The sequence below is a fragment of the Lytechinus variegatus genome, chromosome 8 (genome assembly GCF_018143015.1).
Source record: "Lytechinus variegatus isolate NC3 chromosome 8, Lvar_3.0, whole genome shotgun sequence".
In the NCBI taxonomy this organism is placed as follows: Eukaryota; Metazoa; Echinodermata; class Echinoidea; order Temnopleuroida; family Toxopneustidae; genus Lytechinus; species Lytechinus variegatus.
The window spans coordinates 25185533-25212030 of record NC_054747.1 but is presented as its reverse complement, the minus strand read 5'-3'; the positions used below and the strand labels follow the sequence as shown (position 1 = coordinate 25212030).

General features: G+C 38.0%; 1 protein-coding gene across 1 annotated transcript; it reads left to right on the top strand.

Moving 5' to 3' along the window:
- Nucleotides 1–611: 611 nt before the first annotated feature.
- LOC121420234 (zinc finger protein ZPR1-like) lies at nucleotides 612–23949 on the top strand. Its single transcript, XM_041614795.1, has 12 exons — nucleotides 612–755; nucleotides 8650–8783; nucleotides 9396–9557; nucleotides 10459–10549; nucleotides 12171–12241; nucleotides 14786–14863; nucleotides 15815–15937; nucleotides 16927–17098; nucleotides 18599–18759; nucleotides 19752–19952; nucleotides 21727–21792; nucleotides 23457–23949. The coding sequence occupies exons 2-12, from the start codon at nucleotides 8670–8672 to the stop codon at nucleotides 23604–23606; spliced, it is 1389 nt and encodes a 462-aa protein (XP_041470729.1). The 5' UTR covers nucleotides 612–755; nucleotides 8650–8669; the 3' UTR covers nucleotides 23607–23949.
- Nucleotides 23950–26498: the final 2549 nt, after the last annotated feature.

Genomic DNA, 26498 nt, shown 5'->3' with positions numbered 1-26498 from the left:
AAAAAAAGGGTTATAATAAGGGGTCATGTCTAAAGTTTTAGCATTTGCCAAGAAATTTACACAGCAAAAACTGTGGTGTTAACCGGTATTCAAAAGAGGACCAAATCAGTTACCGGTGTTGAATTGACAGTGTTAGTTTAACACCTATTAGGTATACCTTTAATTGTTACATTTACACTCTTTGGTGTTATGTTCAATCTCTACGGGGGGTGTAATTTCAACACCTCAGGGTGTGGTCCTCTATTAACACCCCGGATTAACACCACCGTTTTTTACAACGATTTTACAACGATTTTACAACCGTGTACAACGATATTGTAGGTCTGTTTTAATCAATTAATGTTGACAACCTCTTAGATGCAATGTAGGGATATTTTTTTTAAGAAAGTTTTAAAACTTTCTTTTGTAATCGTGTAACTTATTGTTTTTCTCCATAGTGGGTCGAAATATTTTTTTTAGAGTTCGAGTATACATGTACTATCGTCATTTAAAAGGGGAAATTCCCCGAATCTTCTAGGCTGTCGTGACGTAAGATGAGATTGTACTCATTTTTCTTACGCCAGCGTGTATATATAGTAAAAGAGAGCCATTGGACGAGTACAGCATTATTTTTAGAATGGTAGAACAATCTAATACATGCATGTCTAAGCGACGATCACCACATTTACCGTGACTGAAAATTGGCATTTTCGTATTATTATCATCAAAGTTCCAGATCTTGGAGTACTCTCCAGCTCCAACCTGTAATTGATAAGGTATGGATTCATTTATTGAATGGATTGCTTTCCAATGTTTTATGTGATATGACATTCATTGTTTAGTGTATGGTATGTAAAGCGATTTTTCGAGGGCGAAGCCGGGAGTGCGCTACACGCATACACACAGGTGCAGCGCTTCGTTACACTGCGCCCCTGCGGTATCTCGCGGCTTGGCTGTCGGCCGCTTTCTCGGTAAGTTGTCGAGGAGGCTAGGCCCTGGAGCTGAGTTCGGAGTTGAGTCCGAGCTTCCTTACTCAACTAGCCAAGAGGCTTCTAGAGAGTAAAAATCATTTACCGTAAGGGCACTAGTATTCAACCCGGCATAATTCAAAGATTTTGACATATTTCCAAAAATATTTAGAAAAATGGAAACTACTGTGTATCTTAATTTCATAGCTTTATTTCCAGGGTAATCTGTTGTCGGTATTTTCTTTATCAATTTGTCGACTGTATGCGCGTAGGATCGAATTATGCGCCGATGGCCTTTTGCACTGAATTGCACTAGTATTCAACCTAGTGAGGATAGATAGCAAATCTCAAAAGGCGGTGCTGCACCATCCCGAGTTTGCTCAATCTCGAGATTTTAGCCCGATCAGCCCTCTTCGCGATTAATCTCGAGATTCAAGAAACCCCGTCTCCACCATCGCACGAACAGCGATTCTTGCTCGAGCGAGGCAACAAGCCCGATATTCCGAGCATGCGCACTTTCGATCTTGGAGTTTCAACGGCCCGCGCTTTTGAATAACTTCCCGCGATATGCAATCAAGTCCATGTACTCTTTCGCCGAATTCGACCGTTGTTATGCAACAATCCTCTCAGCTCAGCCGCGCTATAATTATAAGCCCGGGGGGGCCACTTCCATTCACGAGTGGATACCATGCGCGACCATGGGGTCTCGAAAAGCACCCTAAACACGTAATTTCCATTTTCTGAAAATGCACCCCTTAACAAGTATTGGCGTTTGAAACCCTACCCTTTACAAGTATTGGAAACAAAACGATACTCTTGGCAAATGTTCCCTGAAATGAACCCCTAAACAAGTAAAGGAATGTTTTATTGTTACGGGTCCTTCGGTCGTCGGCTTGACCTTATTTGGTTTAGAACGACCTTCGATCTACACCTCGCGCAAATCGGACCCTAAACACGAAGTGTTGGGGCAAAAAAGACATCCTTTATAAAACATTCTATCTTTGTTTTATCATCCCGCAAATTCGACCCTAAACACGTAATTTTCCTTGCGAAATAGATACCCTTTTTTCATTATTTTTGTGTTTTTGACACCCTTATCACGTTACGTACGTAACGTGCCCTATCGTGAAAAAGACATCATTTTTACGTGTTTTTTGGTCGCGCATGGTATCCACTCGTCAATGTAAGTGGCCCCCCTTATAAGCGAGTGAAGTTTTCTTCGTTTAATATGATGGCGGACTCCGAGGCAACGACAGAGGGGAGAGAGAGAGAGGGGAGGAAAGAAATGCTATTTGCTCACATTTTGCGAAGGAATAAGACGGCAATGCTGTCAGTATTGTTATTGACTATGACCATCGTCGATAATGAGCGCCTCCCCCATCGGTCTGGTCTCTCCCAAAATCCATTCACGGGGGGCTTGACACCATCGTTGCTGATTGGGGAATTGATGAACGCTATGATAAAGTTGACTTTCGCATGCGTTCGGTATAATCGCTGTTTATGTTTTTACCAAGGCGGAAATGGAACGCGAATTGCATTATGGACTGAAGGTCATGAATAAATTAACCCGAGTCCAAACCCGAGTGCGTCTGCACCTACGAATTAGCACGATAATTCGTAAATAGCGCGCTATTTTGCAAATAAACCCGAGTTGACTTGGGATTGCAATCTCGAGATTAATCCTACGAACTAGCGCGATAATTGCGTCTGCATTACAAACAATCTCGAGATTTTTCAGATCGGGATAATTTGCCGGATCAGAAATAGCGCGCTAATTTGAAAACTCGGGATGGTGCAGACGGCCCTAAAAGGGTTTATATTGGTAAATTTGATCTAGATCTATGTAGGCCTAAGTCTCTGGCTTTGATTAATTCCCCGTTTGCTCTCATCTCAAATGGTCTAGTCCATAGTCGGATAGGACAAGGGCAGATTGAGAGACAGGACCATCTTTCATCGCTAGGTTGAATACTAGTGCAGACGGGTTGAATACTAGTGCAAAAAACCATCGCCCTATAATTCGATCGCCCGCGCACACAGTCGACTGGTTGAAGAGAAAAATAACGGAAAAAGAATAACCAGCATTTGCTCTTAGAAATAAGACAGGTATGAAATTCAGGTAAATCCTATGTTTCTATAATATATTTGAGGAAACTCTCCAAGCGGGTTGAATACTAGTGCCCTTACGTAAGGTTACTCTCAACGAAGCCAGGTCCTTTCTAATTCTATTCATTTGTGTGTACCACCAAAAAAACTGAAACTTTCGCCCACGAGATTTCTACTTTCATGACTTTTAATTCTAAAATCTAGCCCTAAAATCATGTAGATCTAGGCCTACGTACATGGGATACTACAACTTCATTTCCGACATTTATATGCTATGGATTAGGGTTGGCGGATTTAAATCACGTTGATTTAAATCGTGATTTAAATCGCGATTTAAATCACCATGATTTTTTTTTAAAAATCATTGATTTAAATCACTTCCATTGAAAAATGTACAAATCATGGACAAAGTATTTGTTCAATGCAGTTTTAATTCTTCAAGTCAACTGAAAAACTTTGAATTAACTTTATATCAACAAAAGATCAACAAAGTCTTCATATCTACCTAAAACAAATTAAAATCAAATTAATAAATCAGGTAATTCCTTAAAAACTACAGATGTATGCACTCATTCAATGAACAAGGTTATAATATAACCTTGTTCTCAGTTATATCTCCATGTGTGACAAAATAAGGGTGGCAATGTTTGGCTTATTTTCTCTTTTTCTTTGGGGCAAATGCTTGATTTTTTACACTGACAGTTTCCATTAGACCTGTTAATTCATACTGCTTCAAGTGCTTGGCTCTTATTTAAATTTGATTTTTTATATCATTTATTCTTAATTAAAAATAGAGATAAAAAAATGAAAATTTTCTTGCCATATTACTTTCCACCAATAGAGGGCGTACACAAAAATATGCCAAAAATTCAAGTTTTTGAGTGCTCTGGTGAATACAAAAATTATTCCCACATTACTAATGATAAATAAATTGCAACTGTTTGGAAATTAGTAATTTTGGTCACAAAAGTGATATTTTAATGATTTTTTAAAGTGTGTGCTCTATACAGCATTGGCATACCATAGTCCTACCTGTAGATTCTCCACAGGCCAGATAGTAGCAGTGATGTATGTTGTCAGTAGGTACCGTAAGTACATGTAACGGTGTATTAACCACACCCCCAACTTTGGACTAAAAAAAAGAAAAAATTCCTCTCACATTTACATGCATATTTGAGGTACGAAGAAACAAAATCTAAGTTATTAAGATTTCAAAGTATCCAAAGAGATTACCGGTATGCGGAAATCTGCTGTTCTTGATCAATTCATTTACAAATGTTAGAAAGAATGGTCCCGACAATATTGGCAACTTACACACTCACCTCACAGTCACAGTGTACACACACACACAGCACTGCCATTACATTGCAAACTACGATACAGTACCAGTCATGCCAGTACATCTTATCAAATTATTATGTGTCTTTCCCAGCGTACATGTAGGAGGAAGAAACATTCACATTTCTAGCATCACAACCTCATAATCACTTCTCAGAAATTTGATGTCTTAGCATGAATTTTGGATACGGGATTACAGGAAGGTTCGATAAACAAAGAAATTGACATTTTTTCTAGTTGTTTTTTTCGACTCCGTGCCGTCTCTCTCGTGCGTGGTTTACATGGTATCTTATGAAAAGCAAACAGGAAGGAAAAAAAAAAGCTGGCGTGAAATGCGAAACGGGACTTTGAATAGCGCCAGCTTAAGTCGCACTATAACCACATTACAACGCAATCTCTAAGCTCACTCAACTCGACTCTCGCTCAGCGGTGACAAAATATTACCGAGTATGTTGGCGTCTCTTTTAAATTAGACAGGGAACTTCACTACTTTGAATTGAGAATGAATTCAAAATTAGTGTCATGAAGGTGGGTGCGTTTGTTATGGACAACAATTAATTAATATTGTAATAATCACTTCCCATTACCCGCGGCTCATACCCCTCTAAACGACATTGCCTGGGCGGCTACTCCCGGCCACCTGATGTGTTGTGAACTGGCAGACATCAAACATGTATGGGAGGGGTTACGGCGGGCTGGCTCAGACCCGTCACCGTGTATAAACTGCAAACCCGACTTTTGCTTCTATCCCACCGAGAAAAAGGTGCGGTCAATACACCGTTACTTACGGTACTCATTTTTTGTAAATTATGTCAAGTTTTTCTTCTGGAATTTTACATTCTTCGTCAGTTATTATTAGTCAGTTTCTTTCTTAACATAAAGTTTTCACATAATCCAAAGACTTTTCAGAGAGTAGTTTGTAAAAAAAAATACAATATATAAAAGTCAATGAGAAAAGGTTTGTTGGCAGTTTTCCAGTTTTGATCCTTCGCCTACACATAACTAATTCTGTCATGTAAAATAAAAAATGATACCTGCATGTAATCAACATATTTAACATGCCTCTTATTTCGTATTGTTACATTTATCATACATTTGATGTTTTAAATAACATAATTATAAAAATCACATAATGTACATGTAGTACAGTCATAATTTGACTGTTGAGAAAAGCTTTCTCTTTTTAACCTTTTAAGTCACTGCAGCCCATTTTATATTCAGTGCTACAAATAATGGAAGTTTTGTATCTGCATGTAATAATGGAAAGAACTCTATAACAACAATTTGCAAAACTCAGAATAAACATTTAACACTGCATTTAAATGTTACATGTAAGATGCAGGTACTTCAGTTACAATCATTGGCAGTTGTAAGCTGTGTCTCATTTAAAATAAAATACTTCTTTTTTGTAATACATATGTTGTAATTTAAGCAGTTCTGCAGTTTTTATCCTTTACATGTAAGTTAAAAGTAAGTAAAGATTTTTTTCATACTTCATGGATCAAACAGATTTTTTTGTAGAGAATATGGGAATAAAAATTGTAGATTAATGTAAAAAATCACAGTAACATAATGTAGTATAGTCACCCTTTGACTAAGCTATCTCTTATATTGTTCTCCAAAACTGAGAGTTTTGCATCTATATCTGTAGCAAGAGAAGAGCTTTTTATAAAACTAAAAAGATCCTAAACATATACAGTTGTAGTCTCTCCTTGACTATTGTAAAGCTGTGAATTGAAAAAAAATCATTGATTTGAATTATTTCTCTTACAATATACATAAATATTAGTAATTGGCAAAGGGTTTGTTGGCAGTTTTGATAAGGGATTTTTTCTCTTGGATTTTTTTAAATATTTGAATGAAAAATCCCAGAGGGGTATTTTCTCTACTCACTGGGAATTCCCTATGGAATATTCCTTCATAGGCCTATGTATGATAGAATTAGGTTCAGATACATGATTCCTCAAATTTATTTTTAATTGTCCATTTTTACTGTATTTTAATTACAAAATATGTGGTTAAGAACAATATTAGGGGTGAAATGTATAACATCAATATTGATGTCATTGTAAGAGTAAGAGGGGGGGGGGGGATAATTACCCTTTTTTTCGAAGGAACTTTAAAAAAAAAAAAAATCTGAATTAAATAAAAAAAATCAGATTTAAATAAAAAAAATCCGATTTTTTTTATTTAAAAAAAAAATAAAAAAAATCGCCAACCCTGCTATGGATTTTATTTTCGAACAAGAATTCATCAAAAAATGAGAAAATTATCATGAAAAGACGGAAGAGACTTGCCCGATGTTTATGCCGCCATCTTGTTTTCTATTGACGACAAATTATCCTGGAAGCCTCATATCGATAGTATATATGTAAAACAATTTCTAGAAACATTGGAATTATTAATAAACTGAAACATTTTCTCCCTTCCCGCACTTTGTTAACATTATATTACACACTTATTCTACCATATATTAATTATGGAATTATTGCGTGGGGATGTGCAATACAAACACAAATAAATAGAATATTACTTCTCCAGAAAAAAGCTCTAAGAATAATTTTTCAAACACACTTTAGATCTCATACTGATATCTTATTTTTTGAAAATAACATTCTTAAAGTAAATGACATATATCTTTTCGAACTTAGTCAATTTATGTTTAAATTAAGCAGGGACGATCTCCCCTCCATTTTCTCTAATATGTTCCGTAAAAATGCTTCCGTACACAGCTACCCAACAAGGCAACGTCAATGTTATCATCTTCCTTTAACAAGAACTTTATTTTCAAAAAACTCGTTTGTCTTCTCCGGGCCTTCCTACTGGAACTCTCTGCCTCAAGATTTCAAAGAATCCCCTAATGTAAATATTTTTAAACGCAAACTGAAAAAAATGTTAATTCTGAAATACTCGTCGCAAACAGGTCAAGCTGAATAACTAAAATAACTAATTTAATTATACTCGACTTTTATGTATATGTGTTTATATTATATAGTAGTCATGTATATTATTTGTTTTACATTCTTTTTTCTTCTTAAAACTGCAATTAGCCAAGTACATGTACCTGCTCCTGCTGCCTGCCATCTTTCTTTCTACTTAGTGTACTGCACTGCTCTGTCCCTTCTGTTCCCCCCCCTCACCTCCCCCTCTCTTAAAATATTGTATAACGTAAATACTTCTTTACATGACCCATCAGTTACGTTTTTTCAAGCGCACAAAAATTGTATTCATTTTTAAACAAATTTATTATTACCACCCAATATTTATTTGTTGGAGTTTTATAATGAAACTAAGTTAGGGGCTTGCCTCCTGTACAAGCTTTGCTTTTTTCGGCAAGTCCCTCCATTTTACATGTACTTTCAAATACAAATGTCATATCAGATAAATTTATTTACTCAATTGTGTTCTTTAAATTTATGATTATTTCTATATACATATTATATTTCGTAGTATTTTCGACCTTGTTTTGTTATGTTTATTATATTATTGTTATGTTCATTATATTACTGTGAAACGGAAATAAATAAATCAAATCAAAATCAAATCAATATTGTTCTTCACCCACGATACAGACGCTATCCTATTAATTGACTTACCAAACGTACCTTTTTCGGCTCTAGACGTCGGACGTCTTCGCTCAGCTCCGCGCGACTTCATTCTGAGAAGGAGCGCACGCGTCAAGCTCACCCATTTCTAATTCGGTTGGCCTAATTGTCCAATGCTTGTGAGACTCAGAGTGCCATATTTGGAAGGGTGTCGAATTTCCAGCTGTGGGGAACCCCAGCGGCGGCCATTGCAGATTTTCTTGCGATAGAATCACATGCAATCTCAGCAGCGATATTTCCTGCTGGCGGAAATCACTTCCCCTTACGAGATTTTTTTTTGGTCATCGACATTTTGGAGTCCGTTATAAGCGAGGGTCATGTAAGAATCTTTGGAAGCCAAAATGATGGATTTTCCTCCTCGATTATACCACTGGAATATTTTTTTTGTAGCAGAAACCTGGATCTACTGTGTGTGCAGTTCAATAGCAGGTTTATTCATGTATCTTATGCATGCAAGTACCCTGCCTGTGCTGGTCCTTGTAGTTGTTGTGGGGGAGTTGAAGTCATTTGTGTTCGATATTTGGAGCTGTCTGATGCTTGGGGTCTTACTTTAAATCTTTTAGAAGGAAAGTAGAAATCTTGGTAAGGTAAGAAGGTAAGAAGCTAGTATTAAATCGCTTTTATGAATATGAGTTCCTTTTCTTTACTATCATCAGTGTTCAAGTTGACGATAACCATGGCAACAGAAGAGCAGACGAATACTCAGCCCCTCATGAAGGATATATCTGGGGATCTGGATGACTTGGAAGCAACAGAGATTGAAAGTTTGTGTGTCAACTGCATGGAAAATGTAAGTTAATACCTGGATGTATATGTAATTGTATTGCCTGCCTGTCTACACATGTTTCTTCTGGTTCCATTTTGTCTCGGCCCGCATGGTCTAATCACAGTTCATGGAAAGAGTTCCTTTTGTGACTGCCACCCTAGCCCTAAGCCTAACCCTCAGGTGGCTTTCTGTGGTTTTAGTTTTTCGGAGACCATTTTATAGTACAGTGGATACAAACCAATATTCTTGATAATAGAGCACAGAAATATCTAAGGACAATGACATAGCCGTTCTTGAGGCCAGTAGGTCATCAAGTGCTGTCCCATTTTAGGTCTTACATGGTATTCTTCTGAAAAACATGGTACATGTAATACCACACATCATGAATGATGAAATAATATCATCATAGCTATAATCACATTGTTAGAGTTCAAAATTCTTATCTTCAAGTTAAGTCATCTTCAGGAACTGAATATGTGCATGTAAGCAGGTTACAAACCTCAGTTTCATATACTGTATGTATGCAACTGTATTCCGTTCCTGAAGTTCAAAATTTGAACTCTTCCCAATGTGACTTTACTCAGTGTTTCATTTCTATCATTGTACATGTATTTTTTCTTCATTTCTCTCTGATAGGGGACAACAAAGCTGCTTCTAACCAGGATTCCTTTCTTCAAATCAGTGATAATCAGCTCCTTTGACTGTCCTCATTGCCACTCCTTTAACAGTGAGATCCAGCCAGCCAGTGCCCTTCAGCCCCAGGGCTGCATCTACAATGTCGAGATCAAGACCGATAAGGTAGCGATAAGGGTGTAAATTGAAATTTGAATCAAGATCGCAGTTTTTATTTTTTTTGCCGACAGTTCACACGCTGGGGACTAATACATGACCAGAGGTTGACATCGATTGATGGTATGCACGGACAAGGGCATCTATTATTTATGATTATGTAATGTGCATCATGATAGAAAAGACAACCAAAGCAGTCTCTCCCACATTGTGGGGACGTCGTGGTCTAGTGGTTATGACTCTTGTCTTTCAATCTGAGGAACGGCGGTTCGATTCCCAGCCATGGCGTGTTTTCTTCAGCAAGAAATATACCCACATTTTGCTGCACTCAACCTTAGTGAGGTAAATGGGCACCGGCAGGGGGTAATTCCTCAAGCAGCTGTGAGCACCCGAATCGGTAGACTAGCTTCGCCGGGGTAATACAGGAGCGCCTTGACCACCTAACAAGGTGGATACATGTATTATACAAATTCTACATTATTTATTATGCAAGGTACATGTAGAAGAAATGCCTGAAACTTACATTACTTTAGAATGAGAGGGATAGATGGTATTACGATTATGCACTGCACAGCTGTGGATAGAAAAGAATTTTTTTTTTTTTAAATCACAAGAGGATTCATATACACACAGTGCTCATCAAATAATAATTATTTAAAAAATATGCAAGAATTGTTAGCTGAATCGCAATCAAAATCGCAAGAAAATTTGACTCACGATTGAATAATCACTTTTCATATTTTAGTTTTTGCCGTGTATGTTACTGCCATTATTAAAAACCCTGAATTACGCCTGTGAAAATCAGAGAGGCATCTTTCCTATAAGCAATGACCATTATCCAAACTGTGTGAGATGTAACTTTAAGAAGCAATTTGATAAAAATCCATGCTTTTATGTTCCTTTTCAAAAGGATATGAACAGGCAAGTTGTGAAGTCAAATTCTGCTTCTGTACGCATTCCAGAACTGGACTTTGAAATTCCTGGATTCACACAGAAAGGATGTACGTATCTCTTATTAATTCATATTCCATTAAGTAAACCTATTCTTGCACTCTTATTTCCTAATACCTAGCAACTCATACCTTCCTACTAAGTAACTCTTAGACCCCTGTTACATCTGAGAGATTCCTACCTCGGGCCGGCCCGGGGCCTACCTCGAGTCAGAAAGAAATCAGATGTTAACATCCCAAACCTACCTCGGGCCACCTTTTAGCAAACCTACCCGAGATCACATCCAGAAGTAGTCTCGGGTAGGTATCGGGCCGGCCCTGGTCCACCGATTCGTAGATGTAAACATACACAAGCTTTTGAACCTATCTCGGTCTGTTCGCCAGCTGTCAAATTACGTTGTAGCTCACGTGATTTGAATTGTGATTGATAAAGTCTTTGATTTGAGTGGAAAGAAGGAAGCATTTTAAACGTATCCTTTTCAAGTCGATCATATCTTCAACGAAGTAAGAACTAACGTACCCTATCCGATCGTTACCAAATGGCGAGCTACACATAGCAGCCGACGAGTGTAACGAAATGTAAACAACTTCAATTAGCGCGCGCAAATTATTCAGAGCATAGATCGAGAGCGCCCTTTGGTGTCAGCAATCGGATACCGCTCGAAACCGTACCGATAGGGGAGGGAATGAACGCTGTGATGTAAACAGACCACATTTCGGACTCGGTCTGTTCGCGAAGCTAATCCACCAATAATCCAGTTAAGGTTGCAAGTGGACTCGGTCGGGTCGCGGGTAGGAAACTTTCAGATGTAACAGGCCTCTTTATTCTCATACTATAAAGTCAGTCTCATTCTTCGAAATAAGTTTGTCTTTCCTACTACATTTACATGTAAGTAACTGAGATTATTCTTCTGTAACAAAAATATTCTTCTACTAAATAGCCATAATACTCTTTAAGTAACCCTATGTTTGCCTACTAACAATGATACTACATGTACAAAGGGAAGATCGGACCCTTTGGCGATTTTTAAAAACGCTCCCAAAACCCTAAAAATGCTCCAGGGGAAGGGCGCCCAACAGCGTTGAGTTAGTAAACCATGGCACATTGGCATGCAGTTGTGTACAAAACATACAGGTATGGGGGGAAATGAGAGAGGGGATTTCGGAGAGGGCTCAAGGGTGGTGCATGGGAATAATTCCACATTTTATTACCCAGAATCCTCTGAGATGAAATATATTCATCTTTAATTCAAGAAAAACAATTGAATGAAAAAAACTTTGTAATGTGAAATTCCTTCAACCCTCCACCATTTCTCTCATATGTTTTGTACACAACCATCTCGCGATACGCATTGGAAAAAAGAGGTTGTTACTTAGTGCTGTGGGGCGCTCTTCCCGAGCATTTCATTATGCAGTATATGTACTGTCCGATCTTCCCCTTGTAGTATCTTTGCTGCTAAGCAACTCAAATTTTCGTACTAGTAAATCTTATCCTCCTACCAGGGAGTTCACATTCCCTTACTCAAGCCCCCCCCCACCATCTGTATGCCAGTGATATACAGTGTATCAATATTATCATTCATTTTGATACAGCTTCCATAAATTGATTTCATGACCTAAAACTACATGTACCTTGATCTTTAAAGATGTTTCAATACTTCTTCATTTCCAGCTCTCACAACGGTGGAAGGCGTACTTCAGAGAGCGGTAGAGGGACTTGAACAGGAACAACCATTGCGAAGGGTAAGTTGTTAACTCCTGCTATGCTGGGGGGAAGGTGGAGGGGAGGGGAACAAATTGTAGCACGCAAATTCCAGTTAGAATATTTTTTCAAAGTTTAAACTGGCTTGGAAATTTGTTTGTAGGGTAGAACTTCTATGTTCAATATGTCTGTCCTTCAACTGATATTTGAATGTAAATTCATATTTGTAGGGCTTAACAAAGGTGGTTTTGAAAACCCATGGCTGAACCCATGGTTTATGCAGATTTCATATATAAATTATGCTTAATTTATCGCGTATCGGGTGCATGTATAAAAAATTTCCAATGCTTATGCATGCTTTTTTCACAGTGGGCCAAATTGACGCCTGTTACCATGGTTAGATACGCTTTTTTATTCATGAGTCCAATGTTTGAAGAGTGGACTCATCAATTCAAAAGAGCGGACTCATGAATAATCTAGCGTGGATAACCACAGCAACAGGTGTCAATTTGGCACACTGTGACAAAAACGCGCATCAGCATTGGACATTTTTGTCTCACCTGCGAAGCAAAGTGAGACTATAGGCGCCGCTTTTCCGACGGCGACGGCGGCGGCGGCGGTGGCAGCGGCGGCGTCAACATCAAATCTTAACCTGAGGTTAAGTTTTTGAAATGACATCATAACTTAGAAAGTATATGGACCTAGTTAATAAAACTTGGCCATAAGGTTAATCAAGTATTACTGAACATCCTATTAGAGTTTCATGTCACATGACCAAGGTCAAAGGTCATTTAGGGTCAATGAACTTAGACCATGTTCGAGGAATCAACATCGAAATCTTAACCTGAGGTTAAGTTTTTGAAATGTCATCATAACTTAGAAAATATATGGACCTAGTTCATGAAACTTGGACATAAGGTTAATCAAGTATCAATGAACATCCTGCATGAGTTTCACGTCACATGACCAAGGTCAAAGTTCATTTAGGGTCAATGAACTTTGGACGAATTGGGGATATCTGTTGAATTCCCATCATAACTTTAAAAGTTTATGGATCTGATTCATGAAACTTGGACATAATAGTAATCAAGCATCACTGAACATTTTGTGCAAGTTTCAGGTCACATGATCAAGGTCAAAGGTCATTTAGGGTCAATGAACTTTGGCCGAATTGGGGATATCTGTTGAATTCCCATCATAACTTTGAAAGTTTATGGATCTGATTCATGAAACTTGGACATAATAGTAATCAAGCATCACTGAACATTTTGTGCAAGTTTCAGGTCTCATGATTAAGGTCAAAGGTCATTTAGGGTCAATGAACTTTTGCCGAATCGGGGGTATCTGTTGAATTACCATCATAACTTTGAAAGTTTATTGGTCTAGTTCGTTAAACTTGGACATTAGAGTAACCAAGTATCACTGAACATCCTGTGCGTGTTTCAGGTCACATGTCCAAGGTCAAAGGTCAATGAACTTTAGCTGAATTGGGTGTATCTGTTGAATTACCATCATAACTTTGAAAGTTTATGGATCTGATTCATGAAACTTGTACATAAGAGTAATCAAGTATCACTGAACATCCTGTTCCAGTTTCAGGTCACATGATCAAGGTCAAAGGTCATGTAAGGTCAATGAACTTTGGCCATGTTGGGGTTTTTTGTTGAATAACCATCATATCTCAGTAAGTTTATTGGTCTAGTTCATAAAAAGAGGACATAAGAGTAACCATGTATCACTGAACATCTTGTGCGAGTTAGAGTAGTATGCAAAGTCAGCACTGCTGCTATATTGAACCGCGTGATGCAGGTGAGACGGCCAGAGGCATTCCACTTGTTTAATATACGCGGTAGAATAAGCGTAATCTATACACGAAATCTACATAAACCTTGGACTCAGCAGTGGGTTTTCAAAACCACCTTTGTGAATTCGGGCCATTGTGTCTGTAATGTGAAATATCTGTGCTCCTGCTCGACAACTCCATTCGCCGACTCGGGCGGCGTTTTAATCATCTATTCAAGCCTTTTTCACTTCTCCAATCCAACCAGCCTCCTTCTCAAGACTCTCACCTTGCATACTACTCAGCTTTTCTCCTCCTCTGGTTTACAGTCCTTTTGAGGACTACACTCATTCTGAAAAGAGTACTCTACTTCCCAACTTCCACTTTCTCGCCTTTCCATTACTTTTCGACCTCTATCCACTTTCATCGCTGTCTTTCCAGGGCCCCATCTTACAAAGAGTTGCGATTGATCCGATCAATACTAACTATGGATGGCCAGCAACTTCTATTATGCATGTTTGTTCAAAATGTTTTCTCGCCATGATATATTCATGCATTCCTTTTTTTCTTGAAAATTTTCTGTGCTTCTCTGTTTACAAATGACATTTTGTAAATTTCCTATAGAAATAAATATGAAACTGATGGATTTCCGTAGAGTTACGATTGATTGGATCAATCGCAACTCTTTGTAAGACGGGGCCCAGGACTTTACACATGGTGTACCGTAAACCCCTTTTTGCGATTGTTCATACCACCATGCAAACCTTCAAACATCAACTTTATTAATGATTCCAATTTTTAACAGGCACTGCAACCTGAAGTGGCTGAACAAATTGATGCTTTTATCGAGAAGTTAAAAAACATCCCCAAGCCATTTCATGTGGTAAGTGTATTCTGAACGTGTCATAAGACTAAAAAAATATGCATGATTCGCACTGTAATTACAATTTATGTGATTTTTGATCGAATTCCATATAACTGTCAACCATTTGGTAAATTGCCAATTTGTCAAATGCCAACTAGTCCACTCACCACATGGTCTACTTTCATTTAGTCTGATGCCATTCCGTCCATCAACATTTGGTCCAATTATCATTTTCTCTTTTCGTCTCATAATCAGTTGGTCTAAAACCCATTGTATTTTCATTCATTTCGCCAAATTAACACTTAGTCCAATTAGACCAAATGATACATGCACTATATGGTCATTGGACAAAATGGGGAGTGGACGAATTGGCAATAAGACCATGTGGATAGTGGACAAACTGATGGTAAAGATAAATGTCAGTTGTGGTGATGATCTCAAAATGAGTTCAAACATAATCCAATAAAATTACCACCAAACTGTTTGTATCTATGAATAAACATAGTGCCAAATGGCTCTGGAAGAAAATGTATACATGTAATTGCTGACAAATTAGTAAAATGAGCACGGAATTCCATCAATGTCAGGTATTTTTCCGAGCAATTTGAATACACTATCCCACATATGCTAGTCTTTGTTAAAAATCATCAGAATTATCGGTTTTGAGCTAAGATTTCATGATCTCGTAAAGAAATTTTTATATTGATGTATCAGATCTAGATCTATGACAATATGGTGACAATTAATCTTGATTTAAAAGACTTTCTCATGAAATAATTGTTTGCTGGAACTACTTACTTTTACCTTTAATTTATATCCAAGTTGTATGAACACCAATGAAAAGGGTGGATTGTTGCCAAGTGCTGAATGACACTTGTGCTTCAGTAGGATTCAGAGATGCCGCTCTGATAAACAAGGCAAGAGTAACTTTACCACCATGTTTCTACAAATTTGTTTTTCTTCCAATAGGTATTGGATGATCCGGCAGGAAATAGCTTTGTTGAGAATCCCCTGGCACCTAAACAAGACCCTGCGATGAAGGTCAGTTATTATGAACGCACCAAGGAACAACTTAAGCAGCTTGGATTTGCGGTGAGTATGTCCCTATGTACACGCATTATCCTAGACCGAGAGCTTCTGTCTCTGTTTCGTCAGTTCAGCTAGACTATGTCCTTCTTTTCCACACCTTGTCCATGGACTGAAGTCATTCTTACATGCCCTTCAGAGAACCTACATGTATGCTCCCCTAATAATTTTTTATTTACATCATTTAAACGATCTTTTCTTTTTTAAATCAGAATATTGGTGATTTGGGGAATGGCTAGGATTGTGCACAGGCCAAAATGCTGATGCCAAAGCCACTGGCTAGACCGCTTGGTGTCAAGTCTGAATGCCCAAGGCAAAGACTATGGCCTGTATTCTGAAGTGGGGTTTATCTTAGACTGTGGTCTCACTCTGTGCAAAAATTATGGGAAGCTATACATTTCAAATTTTTGTTTATTGTGAATGCTTCTCATGTTTACCGTGCTCTTTTCTAATTCTTTTATGGTAGAGACAAGTGTAATATTTATCCTTTCCAGGCAGTGAATAATAATGTTTTGGGAGTTAAATGAGCTGGTACATTGAACCTCTACTGTTATAGATTTATGTAACAACTGGCTTTCCATAGTTAAACCACAACTTAAAAACAGAGTTTAAATAAAACCCGACTTCAGAATATGGGCCTATATGTCCAAGGCCACGAGCAAGGACTAGGACAAGGCCTTATAATTGCCCCCTAAGCCATGATCATAGTGTAGATACACTTAACCTTGAATGAAAATACTTTATCATTAGCTTAATGTTAAAACATGATTTATGTTTTATTTTTTTCCTGTGTAATTGGACAGTTTTTATGTACTTTGTGTAAGGGAGCACGTATATACATATTCATGGCATTGTCCTCTTTGTTCAAAATTGATCAATTGTGAACTCGCATTGTTAGCTTTCAACCTTTTTGATGAGAATCTTTAGTAAAACCCAATTGAATCAAAATGATTAGCTACTACATCACTTCAGCTTTGATTTTGATTTCCCTATAGGATGGTAGCAAGGAAGATTCGGCCGGAGATGCACCCCAATCAGAAGATACGCCCAAGGATACCATGAACAACGATGATGACGACGGAGTTGTTGCTCCTGAAGAGGTGTTTGAATTTGCCGTCAACTGCGGCAACTGTGAAGCTCCAGCCGTGTGTAGGATGAAGCCGATCAGTATCCTTTGCCAAGATTGTTAAAAAAACAGAAACCTGTCTAAAAAGACCACTTGCATGTGATAGGTCGCCAAAAGGGAAATTTTAGGTTATTAATGAGTTTGAAAAAGCACATCCTCAGCTCTGAAATGATGTATAACTTGTCACAATTTTAATCAACAATAATCCAAACAAGTACCCAGTACTTGATTGAAAACTAAGCGAGAGCTTCACAAATCAAGGAGAAAACAGTGTTGAAGTTCCGGGTTTACTCAAGCAAGAGATGTTCACGCTGTGCAGTCTCAATGAAACTTTCGAGCCATCCGCAAAAACTTGCCTCAAAGAAAATCTTGTGTCTTGTTTTCTATTCAGTTTAACAAATTTAAATTTTGACGGTATGAAGAGAAGGAATTGCTTTTTCAAATAAGACAAGTTTCTATTTTTTTCTCTTTTGAAGTCCAAATTACTTTTAGGGCTTTTTCCAGAGAACCTTCCCTGGTGACTTGTTGGTTTTGGGGTGGTTGGTCATGTGTACAGACTGCTTTCCCTGTCTCCTTTGGTGGTCCTTATAGACAGGCCTTGTTATATAATATGGCATATGCTGTGCAAACACTTTACTTGATGAAAGTGGTCTGAATATGCAGCCTAAAATCACTTCCAATGAATGGTGTAATGACAGAATGCCCCTCTCATTGTGCTAGTTAGTCTTGCGTGAAGACCCGCTTGTTGATGAAATTTTCAATTAGGGTCTGTGTCTGCAGACAATTGTGATACCTGGGGGAACCTTTCTTGTATGTGCCAAACCATCGCCAATGAATATACCATTTACCGCAAGAAAGGATCACCAGTCGTTCTTGAAGTCGCTCTTAACTTACAAACAGCTGTATGAAACTTCCACCTGTTTCAAGGGTAAAATCATGAAAGGTAAACTAATGACAAAACTATAGTCACTATGTATGTGATCTTTTAACTCTTTGCCTGCCACGGACAGAATCACTCCTGCACCACATCAATTTCAAGGTACAACCTTAAGAGGGGTTTTGCTCACTAAAGCTTTTGATAGGTATATTGTAAGAAAAAGCTTTGTGTGTACACAGTACAATGCAATGCACACATCACTATTGTGTATGTGTGTATGAACAATAGACTTAAAGGAAACCAAAACCCACACAAACACAAACATTTTCAAATTTTCCTCATTACCTTTCAAATTGCATCTTGCCTCCTTCTGAGCACAACATATGTCATGGGAAAATATATGTTATGCTCAGAAGGAGGCAAGATGCAATTTGTAAGATAATGAGGAAAATTTGAAAATTTGTGTGGTTTTGGTTTCCTTTAAGGTACTCTGTGTATTGTGAATAGAATGTGATTTGATTCGGACAAAGCAGGTAACCAACGGGCAAAGAGTTTAGTAGGTATTATATGATGAGGTTTTACTAACCTATTGACTATTTTGTGCACGGACTGTCCGGTTCCAGAATAATACAGATCACAGTTTGACCCTTAACCCTAACTTCAGGCATTCCGTTCTTCAAGGAAGTGATCATCATGGCGATGAGCTGCGATGCCTGTAACACCAAGACGAATGAGATCAAATCGGGAGGAGGCATAGAGGATAAAGGTCGCAAGATCACACTCAAAATGACAGATGTCAGTGACCTCAGCAGAGATGTGTTAAGGGTAGGTCGAAGGTTGCGAGACCACACTAAAAATGACCGATATCAGTAACCTCAGCAGAGATATGTTAGGGGTGGGACAAAGTTCACAACAAAGGTCGCAAGATCACACTCAAAATGACAGAGATCAGAGACCTCAGCAGAGATGTGCTAAGGGTAGGTCGAAGGTTGCAAGACCACACTAGAAATGACAGATATGGGTGAGCTTAGCAGAGATGTTTAGATGGAAAAGGTACGGAGTGTAATATGCAGTACATATTATATATATTAATCTCAATTATGTATCTTGGAGAAGATTCCCAAATCTTTAAGAAGTTATTACTGTTGGTGCAGTGAATCAATGTTTCCCAATCAGATTGAGGCAATTTTCTTTTGTAGATCAACTTTGTGACCAGTTGCATAAAATCTCTAAGGTAACTTTCCGCCCTTTCACATGGTAAAAATCGTGAAATCGTAATTTGAATGATTCCCGGTGAAAATTGGCTAGTGACAAATTTTCAGCATGTGTGAAACCAAACTCGAATCACGAACGTTAATCACAAATTCAAATTCTTCTTTGGATGTAAATTCCATTTAAGTTCCACTCAAATTACGGTACAAATTTCTCGTGTGAAAGGCTTGATCTCCAAAACATCTTTTTTTTTTTTTTTAGGGGGGGGGGGGGGCGGAGCTTACGCGTTCTTTCAAGCACTTTCGTAAATAATACAATTATTATGTACTAATCGCATCAATGCAGTGCTTTCACTGACCAGTCACCAATACGAGGACACATATCGCCTTTGCTCGGGAATTCGAATTCAAATTACCATTTTCGAGTGAGCGTGTGAAAGGTCCGTGATTCTAAAGACGAATTGCTATAAAAGATTCACGTGTGAAAAGGCCCTTTACCATCCAATAGAAGTCAAGGATCTCTTTGAAGTTATTATTGGATGGCAAATCTCTTATATTGTATGTCATCATTTTTTCTCTCTTTCTCAATGCAAAATCTCACTGCAGTCTGGAACATGCCAGTTTGAAATTCCAGAATTTGATTTTCTGCACGACCCAATAGCAGGTCAGAGCGGTAAATTTACAACTATAGAGGGCCTCCTAGTGGATGTTAAGAACGCGCTTCAGAGGCAGAATCCCCTCGCTTTCGGTGACAGCGCAGTACCAAAACAAAGTGCATTTGCAGAATTTTTTGAGAAAATGGACAAGGTAAGTTCAAGGCACTAATAACTATGTGAGAATTTTAGGGGTCTCTGTTCCTCTTACTTTCATCTTCTTTCTTTATAAGTAAAAGAGAGTAGTTTCAGCAAGCAATTATTTCATCAGAAATCTTAAAAATCAAGGTTAATTGTCACAATATTAACATAGATACAGATCTGGAACATTGAAATGAACTGATCTTTGTGAAATCATGAAATCTTAGCTGAAAAACCTATAGTTCTGATGATCACTAACACAAAAAATGCATATGTGGGACTGTTTATTAATATTGCTTGGAGAAATACCTTACATTTAATGGAATTCCGTGCTTATTTTGCTTATTTCTCAGCGATCTCACATTTTCTTCATTTTGCACATAAGTTTTATTTATACATTTAATCACTTGGGTGATAATTGTATTGGATTCTGTACACATTCATTTTGATATCATTACCACAACTGGTATTGATTAAAAAGAAAATAAAAATTGTTTGTTTTCCTTTTGGTGTTCTTTTTCTCCTTAGTTTTCACTCATTCTCCCTTGTCCTTCCTTATATTACTGGTACTTCTAGTTCTCCATTTTTTTGCCTGTTGCACCAAACTTTTGTCATAAAAAAAATCTGGAAACAAAATTTTGCCATTGACACTTAACAAATTACAAACTCTAGCACAATATTAACTAGAATTTTTCTATTCTTCACAATATTTCCTGCTCTCTCTCCCTGTCACTCTCCTCTTTGTTCTCCTTTCCCTTCTCCTTCTTTTGCTCTGAACCATGTAAAGATAGCGACAGACCTCGGTAGACCAAAGATATTTAACAATATTCAATATTGATAAATTTCATTTTAATACTGTAAATCAGTGTTGGTATATGAAAGTAATTTTGATATGGATGTATCAAAATAATTGAATCAGTTTGATCATAGAGATGAAGGTTATTCTTTTAAAAAAAGTTTGTGAGGAAAAAATGAATAAATAATTCATCTGACTCTTCATACTGTAAGGTGCATAGAGATCAGGAATATTATGTGCTATACAAATATCATGTCATTATTTTCATTATTCTGTAAGGCATGAATGTATATATGTCTGTGGGACCTCCTTGAGAGGATTTGTCTTTGGTTTTGAGTTCAATGTGAAAGGTTGAAAAGCTTTCCGATTATCATAGTTTGAGCATTTGAGAAAGCAGAAATAAGATGATGGGTTGTGCTTAAAGGTTGATAGTTCATGGAATTACCCATATATAGTATAGTACTATCGATGTACAATGTCATCAATTTTCTTTTTTTGTATTTTACCTTTTTTGATACCATATTTCAGTTGAACATGATGAAACCCCCCACAACCCAAATTTGGTTGGAATCGATCCATGGGACCCCAAGATATTAATTAATTAATGTATTATACAACTTCTAATAATGTTCTGTAATCTGATTGGTCCAAATCGGATCACATGATATCCTGCTATTCTGCACTCTTGACGTCAGAGTGCAGGATCGTCCGAGGTCTGGAATTATCTAGAATTTAGCTCAATTATAGCATTCGGGGCAACTCAGTAACATATGGGGGAGGGAGGGGTTGTATAAAACAAATAATGCACGCATTCTTGTGCATAGAGGACCTAGATAATGAACTCCGTGCTTGACTCGCTAAATGGATATACCGCACTCGGTCCTGCGGACATCGGTGTGGTATACCCTGCATGCACGCGCTTACGTGCATTATTTACGTATTATTAGCCTGGATCTAATTTAAAAAAAACCTTTTTATTTTGCTCCTTCAGGTCATCAGGGGAGAATTGTTTGTGACTATTATCTTGACGGATCCTGCAGGCAACAGCTATTTACAGGTATGTTCACTCCTCCTACATTTGAACATTGATCCCTGTGAGGAATTCCCTCATATGATGCAGTATTTGGTACCCTGGGGTACCAAATAATAATCCGCCATTTTGTTGAATTATTTATTTTATTTTTTGCGCTGTACCCTGGGTTACCAAAAAATGTGTACAAGTATATTTTAATGTTTTGTACAGATTTTTTTTTTCTTTTTAGTGATCTTATGTAACAATTAATGCATGCAAATAATAACTTTATTCTAATTTTCATTAGATTGTATCAAAGAAAGGAAATAGGCGTTGTGATCATTGTCCCCATTCATTGTCATGATTGTCGCACCGATCGTACCATGAGAACAATGTAACTGTACACTATTACAACACGAGATGGCGCTGCACAACGCCGTACCCCAGGGTACTACGGTACCCCGGTGTACGGCGTGGTGCATCATATAGCAAAAGTGGTCTTCATATGCAGTTTGTCAGAAATATTTTCTTGACTAATTTGCAGTAAGCCAATCAGATGCAAGTGCTTCATTGGCTTATAACGTTAGTCAGTGAAATTTAAAGGTCAAGTCCACCCCAGAAAAATGTTTATTTGAATCAATAGGGAAAAATCAAACAAGCATAATACTGAAAATTTCATCGAAATCGGATGTAAAACAACAAAGTTATGACATTTTAAAGTTTTTGCTTATTTAAAAAAACACTAATATGCACAACTCAGTGTCATGCAAATGAGAGAGTCGACGATGTCCATCACTCGCTATTTCTTTAGTTTTTTATTGTTTGACTTATACAATATTTCAATTTTTACCAATTTTACATGAAGGACCAACTTAAAACAACACATGTTTAGGGAGGAATAAAACTTTGTTTCACAGGACAATGAGGAGGAAATAAGAATAATTCATATTTCATATCATAAAATACATAAGATATAGTGAATGAGTGATGTCATCACTCCCCTCATCTGCATACCGACCAGGATGTGCATATTACCGTTTTGTGAAATTAAGCAAAACTATTTTACATCCGCTTTGATGAAATTTTTGGTGATATGCTTGTTGGATTTTTCTCTTATTATTCAAATGAACATTTTGCTGGGGTGGACTTGTCTTTTAATATTTATTTCATGAAATTTTCCGAGGGGGGGTGCACTAAACTTTGATGGGGGTGTGCCTCACTAGACCCTGAATTGCACAGCAAGGGTAAAATACAGGGTCCACTAGCGATGTGCATTTTTATGTGGGCGCTAGCGGTGCATGGAGCTGCTAGCGGAGGGAGCTGTGAAGCCATGCGTGCAGCTCTTGCATGCGGTGCCGTGCTGGACAATTTAAACAGGGCTAGAGAACTGAGATGTTTCGTAAAGGGGTTCTTGTGAGTGGGGCAGGGTGGCTTCTGAATGAAAGTTTTCACATGTGGAGTATCTAGAGAACTGAAAATTAGGTCTGAAAAAGGGGGTCATCAAAGCGGCACGTCCCCGTACCGCCAAAATATGTGAGTACAGCCCCCCTCATGGGGAAATGTTCCTCTGTTGTGTTTGGCTCTGAATCTGATTTAATTTAGCCAAGTTCCAAAACATGGACTAATTTTCCCCCAGAGAGCCGTTTTGCGATTGATGCGTTCAAGACCAAGTTCCTTGAATGTTCGTCATGTCTTTTCTTTCATTACAGAACGTGTATGCCCCGGAGAGTGACCCTGAGATGACGATCGAGGATTACGAGAGGACGGAGGATGAGAATGACTTCCTAGGTTTGACGCACATGAAGACCGAAAACTACGGCGAGGAGGAATATACTGAACAAAATGCAGAAGCATCATAGCCTTTGGAGCTTCTAGTAGTATACTAGCTAGCAAATGATATATGTGTAAAGGCCACCGCACACCTGACGACCCGACTGGTCTGCGACTGAGTGAGGGGAGATGAATCGCAAAGTAGTCATAAGCCTTGACACTGCACACCTTGCGATCCGATCTGCGTCTCACGCATGCGCTTTTTGATTTTTTCAAAGCAACTGAGAAAGTGTGCTTACTACTGCGTATGCGCGTTGTTTATTATATACGCGTCATGCAACTCTGCTGTAAACTGGCTGGAAGTTGGATTGAGCTTGTGATCCAGTTCTAAGGATTCGACATGTCAAATCCTTACGATTTTCCTTGCGACTTGTCTCTGACCGGTCTGCGATGCTCAAGCTGACAAGAGCTGTGACGTCACATCTCCCCTCACTCAGTCGCAAGCCACTCGCAAGCCACTCGCAGACCATTCGGGTCGTAAGGTGTGCGGTGGCCTTAATATTACCTTGTATTCTCCTTTCCTTTTATTTCTATCCCTTTCTCTTTCTTTAACTGTATATTATATATGATATTATGTACTTAGAGGTAATGGTTGGCTAGAGGATGATAATTACAATATTTTGGGAGATTTTGCCTAGCGCTCTCTCCAAACGTATGTTTTTGAAAAGCTTCTTTTCTTAGCACACATTTATATAAAGTGGAACAGGATGATTAAACTCAGAGCTCTGCTGCTGAAGGCTGAGATGGGAACCTCAGATTTTGCATGCATATTCATATATTACGAAGGAAAAGCATTGTGTCTCGCTCATACATACTCTCACAACAACATCAAAAAATCTTGCCATTTTCAATCTGCTTTTGGCATAAGCCATCATATATTTTTTTTTGTAGAAAAGAACTTGGAATCCCGATTTGATGGATGGAATCTTCTAGATAATAGACCAAAGAATTGACGGAAGTGGAAATATTTGTTTTTGTTGTTGGGTGCTTTTCCAGTTATTTTGCAACGGTTTACCCGTGAGACTTGACCCTATCCACGCCCTAGCTAGGCTCCATTGCTGCTGGCTGTGTTAATGAAACTGTATACAAATAGCAAATAGGCATGAGTGCGATGGTGCGAGATTTCGCATGAGGTGAAAGAAAGATGCTCTATTCAACGAGGCGTTTTGAATAGAACACAAATAGCGATTATTTGTGTAGTACAACGCCTCGGAATTTAGAGAAAATATTAAAAAAACAAGAGTTTTTCCCTGCAGTAATCTATGAAAAGGGAGCAAAAATATTGAAAGCAAAAAGCAAAATCCCACAAGCGCACATGACCTTGGGCAGCATCGCGCTTTTAGCCAGCAGGCTTTTACGTTTATACGTGTATTGCACCTTCATTTTTACTGAGCGCAGTGAATGAAATCATATTGTGACGTCATCTAGAGCTGTTCAACGTTGCATTTTGGATGGTACGTCTTTTGTGCAACGGTATGAATGTTCGACATTCAGCCTCCCATTTGCTCGCGTACAACAAACTGAGTAGGCGTTGTACAATATATAAGTGCACTTAATGTGCAATCAGTAGAGAACATATGGATGGGTTTCATATAGCTGTGGTTCAATTAACCCTAGGGTTCCCAAGACCACACTGTTATGGAGTGCCATTCGCCTTCTCATTTATTCAGACAAAATTAATTGTGTGATTAAAGGCTGATCAAAAATAAGAATTTGCCCTGAAAGAGAAGGAATAGGATGATATGATCATATAATATATTTTAAATGATTATTTGGTACATTTTCTTTGACAAGAATAATAGTAAGGTGTAAGATTATTAAGATTATCAATCATGGCATTCCATAGAAGCATTGATTAAGATTCTCGCTTAGTCTTGAGTTAAACCCAGAATGTGATTGTGTTTGAAGTAGTGATATCATCAAATGTGAAACAATTATGGAATTATACAATATGATAGCCTTTTCACATACAGTGGTGCTAAAAAGTTAGTGAAACCCGCCAGATAATGAACATGTTTCGGGTGTTCAATTTCTGACATGTTTTAGATATTCAATTATGAAGTCAGTTGATAAAATATAACATTCAATAAAGTTTATTTCTCTGGGCTCGCTGAACATGGTAGTGTTGTTGTCTCTATTCAACACTTGGCATGAAGGAGTGTTACGATCTTATAAGCGACATGGGATTATAGTGTAACTTGCCGGGTAAGTTCGCGAAAAAGTGTTCTATTGCAAATGTAATTTACGAGCGCATACTGAATGGGGATTTTGTGCGAGAAAATCACCTCTGTAGGCCTACACGGTACCATTAATTTTCCATAAAAGACGCGAGTATTATTGAAAGAATCATACTATATCAGTTGTGTAATGTTAGGGAGTAATTATATAATTGCGGGCGTTAATTTATACAATCTAATGCACTTCATTCGATATTTGTATGTAATAATATCGCCAACAAATATTGCGGTGATTGCTTTGAATGCTCTTGTCTTGGCAAGGCAATCGTGTACGTGTGCATGCAGTGAATCCCATGCGTGCATCCGTTGCGTTGGTGTACAGACAAATGGTACCAAACAACACAGAGGCAGTGCGGGCACACACTGGACACATTTTTAATAAGCTAGGGAGCGAGTTACACTATAGAAAGAGTTTACAGTTTAAGACCGTAACAAGGAGTGCATTTTCTGTTGGGGTTCACGAACATTTAAGCCCCACTGTATATGATTAAAAGTTTTATGTTATAGAGTAATACTACCTAATTTTGTCACCCATATTTTGTTAAACATGTGACTTTGCCATATCTCTACCAGAATGAACAAAGTGCCCCTTTGTGTATCGTAAAGTGTGTTATTATTACATTGTGTATAGCAGTGTGGATGCAGTGTGAAACCAACTTCACACTGTTAACTTTGAGCAGTTTA

Excerpts from the sequence above, each read along its gene's own strand:
- LOC121420234 (XM_041614795.1), top strand. The coding sequence starts at position 8,670 with ATGGCAACAGAAGAGCAGACGAATACTCAGCCCCTCATGAAGGATATA. Across the intron at positions 10,550-12,170 it reads TGGATTCACACAGAAAGGAT|CTCTCACAACGGTGGAAGGC; the intron begins GTACGTATCTCT and ends CTTCATTTCCAG. Across the intron at positions 14,864-15,814 it reads TCCCCAAGCCATTTCATGTG|GTATTGGATGATCCGGCAGG; the intron begins GTAAGTGTATTC and ends TTCTTCCAATAG.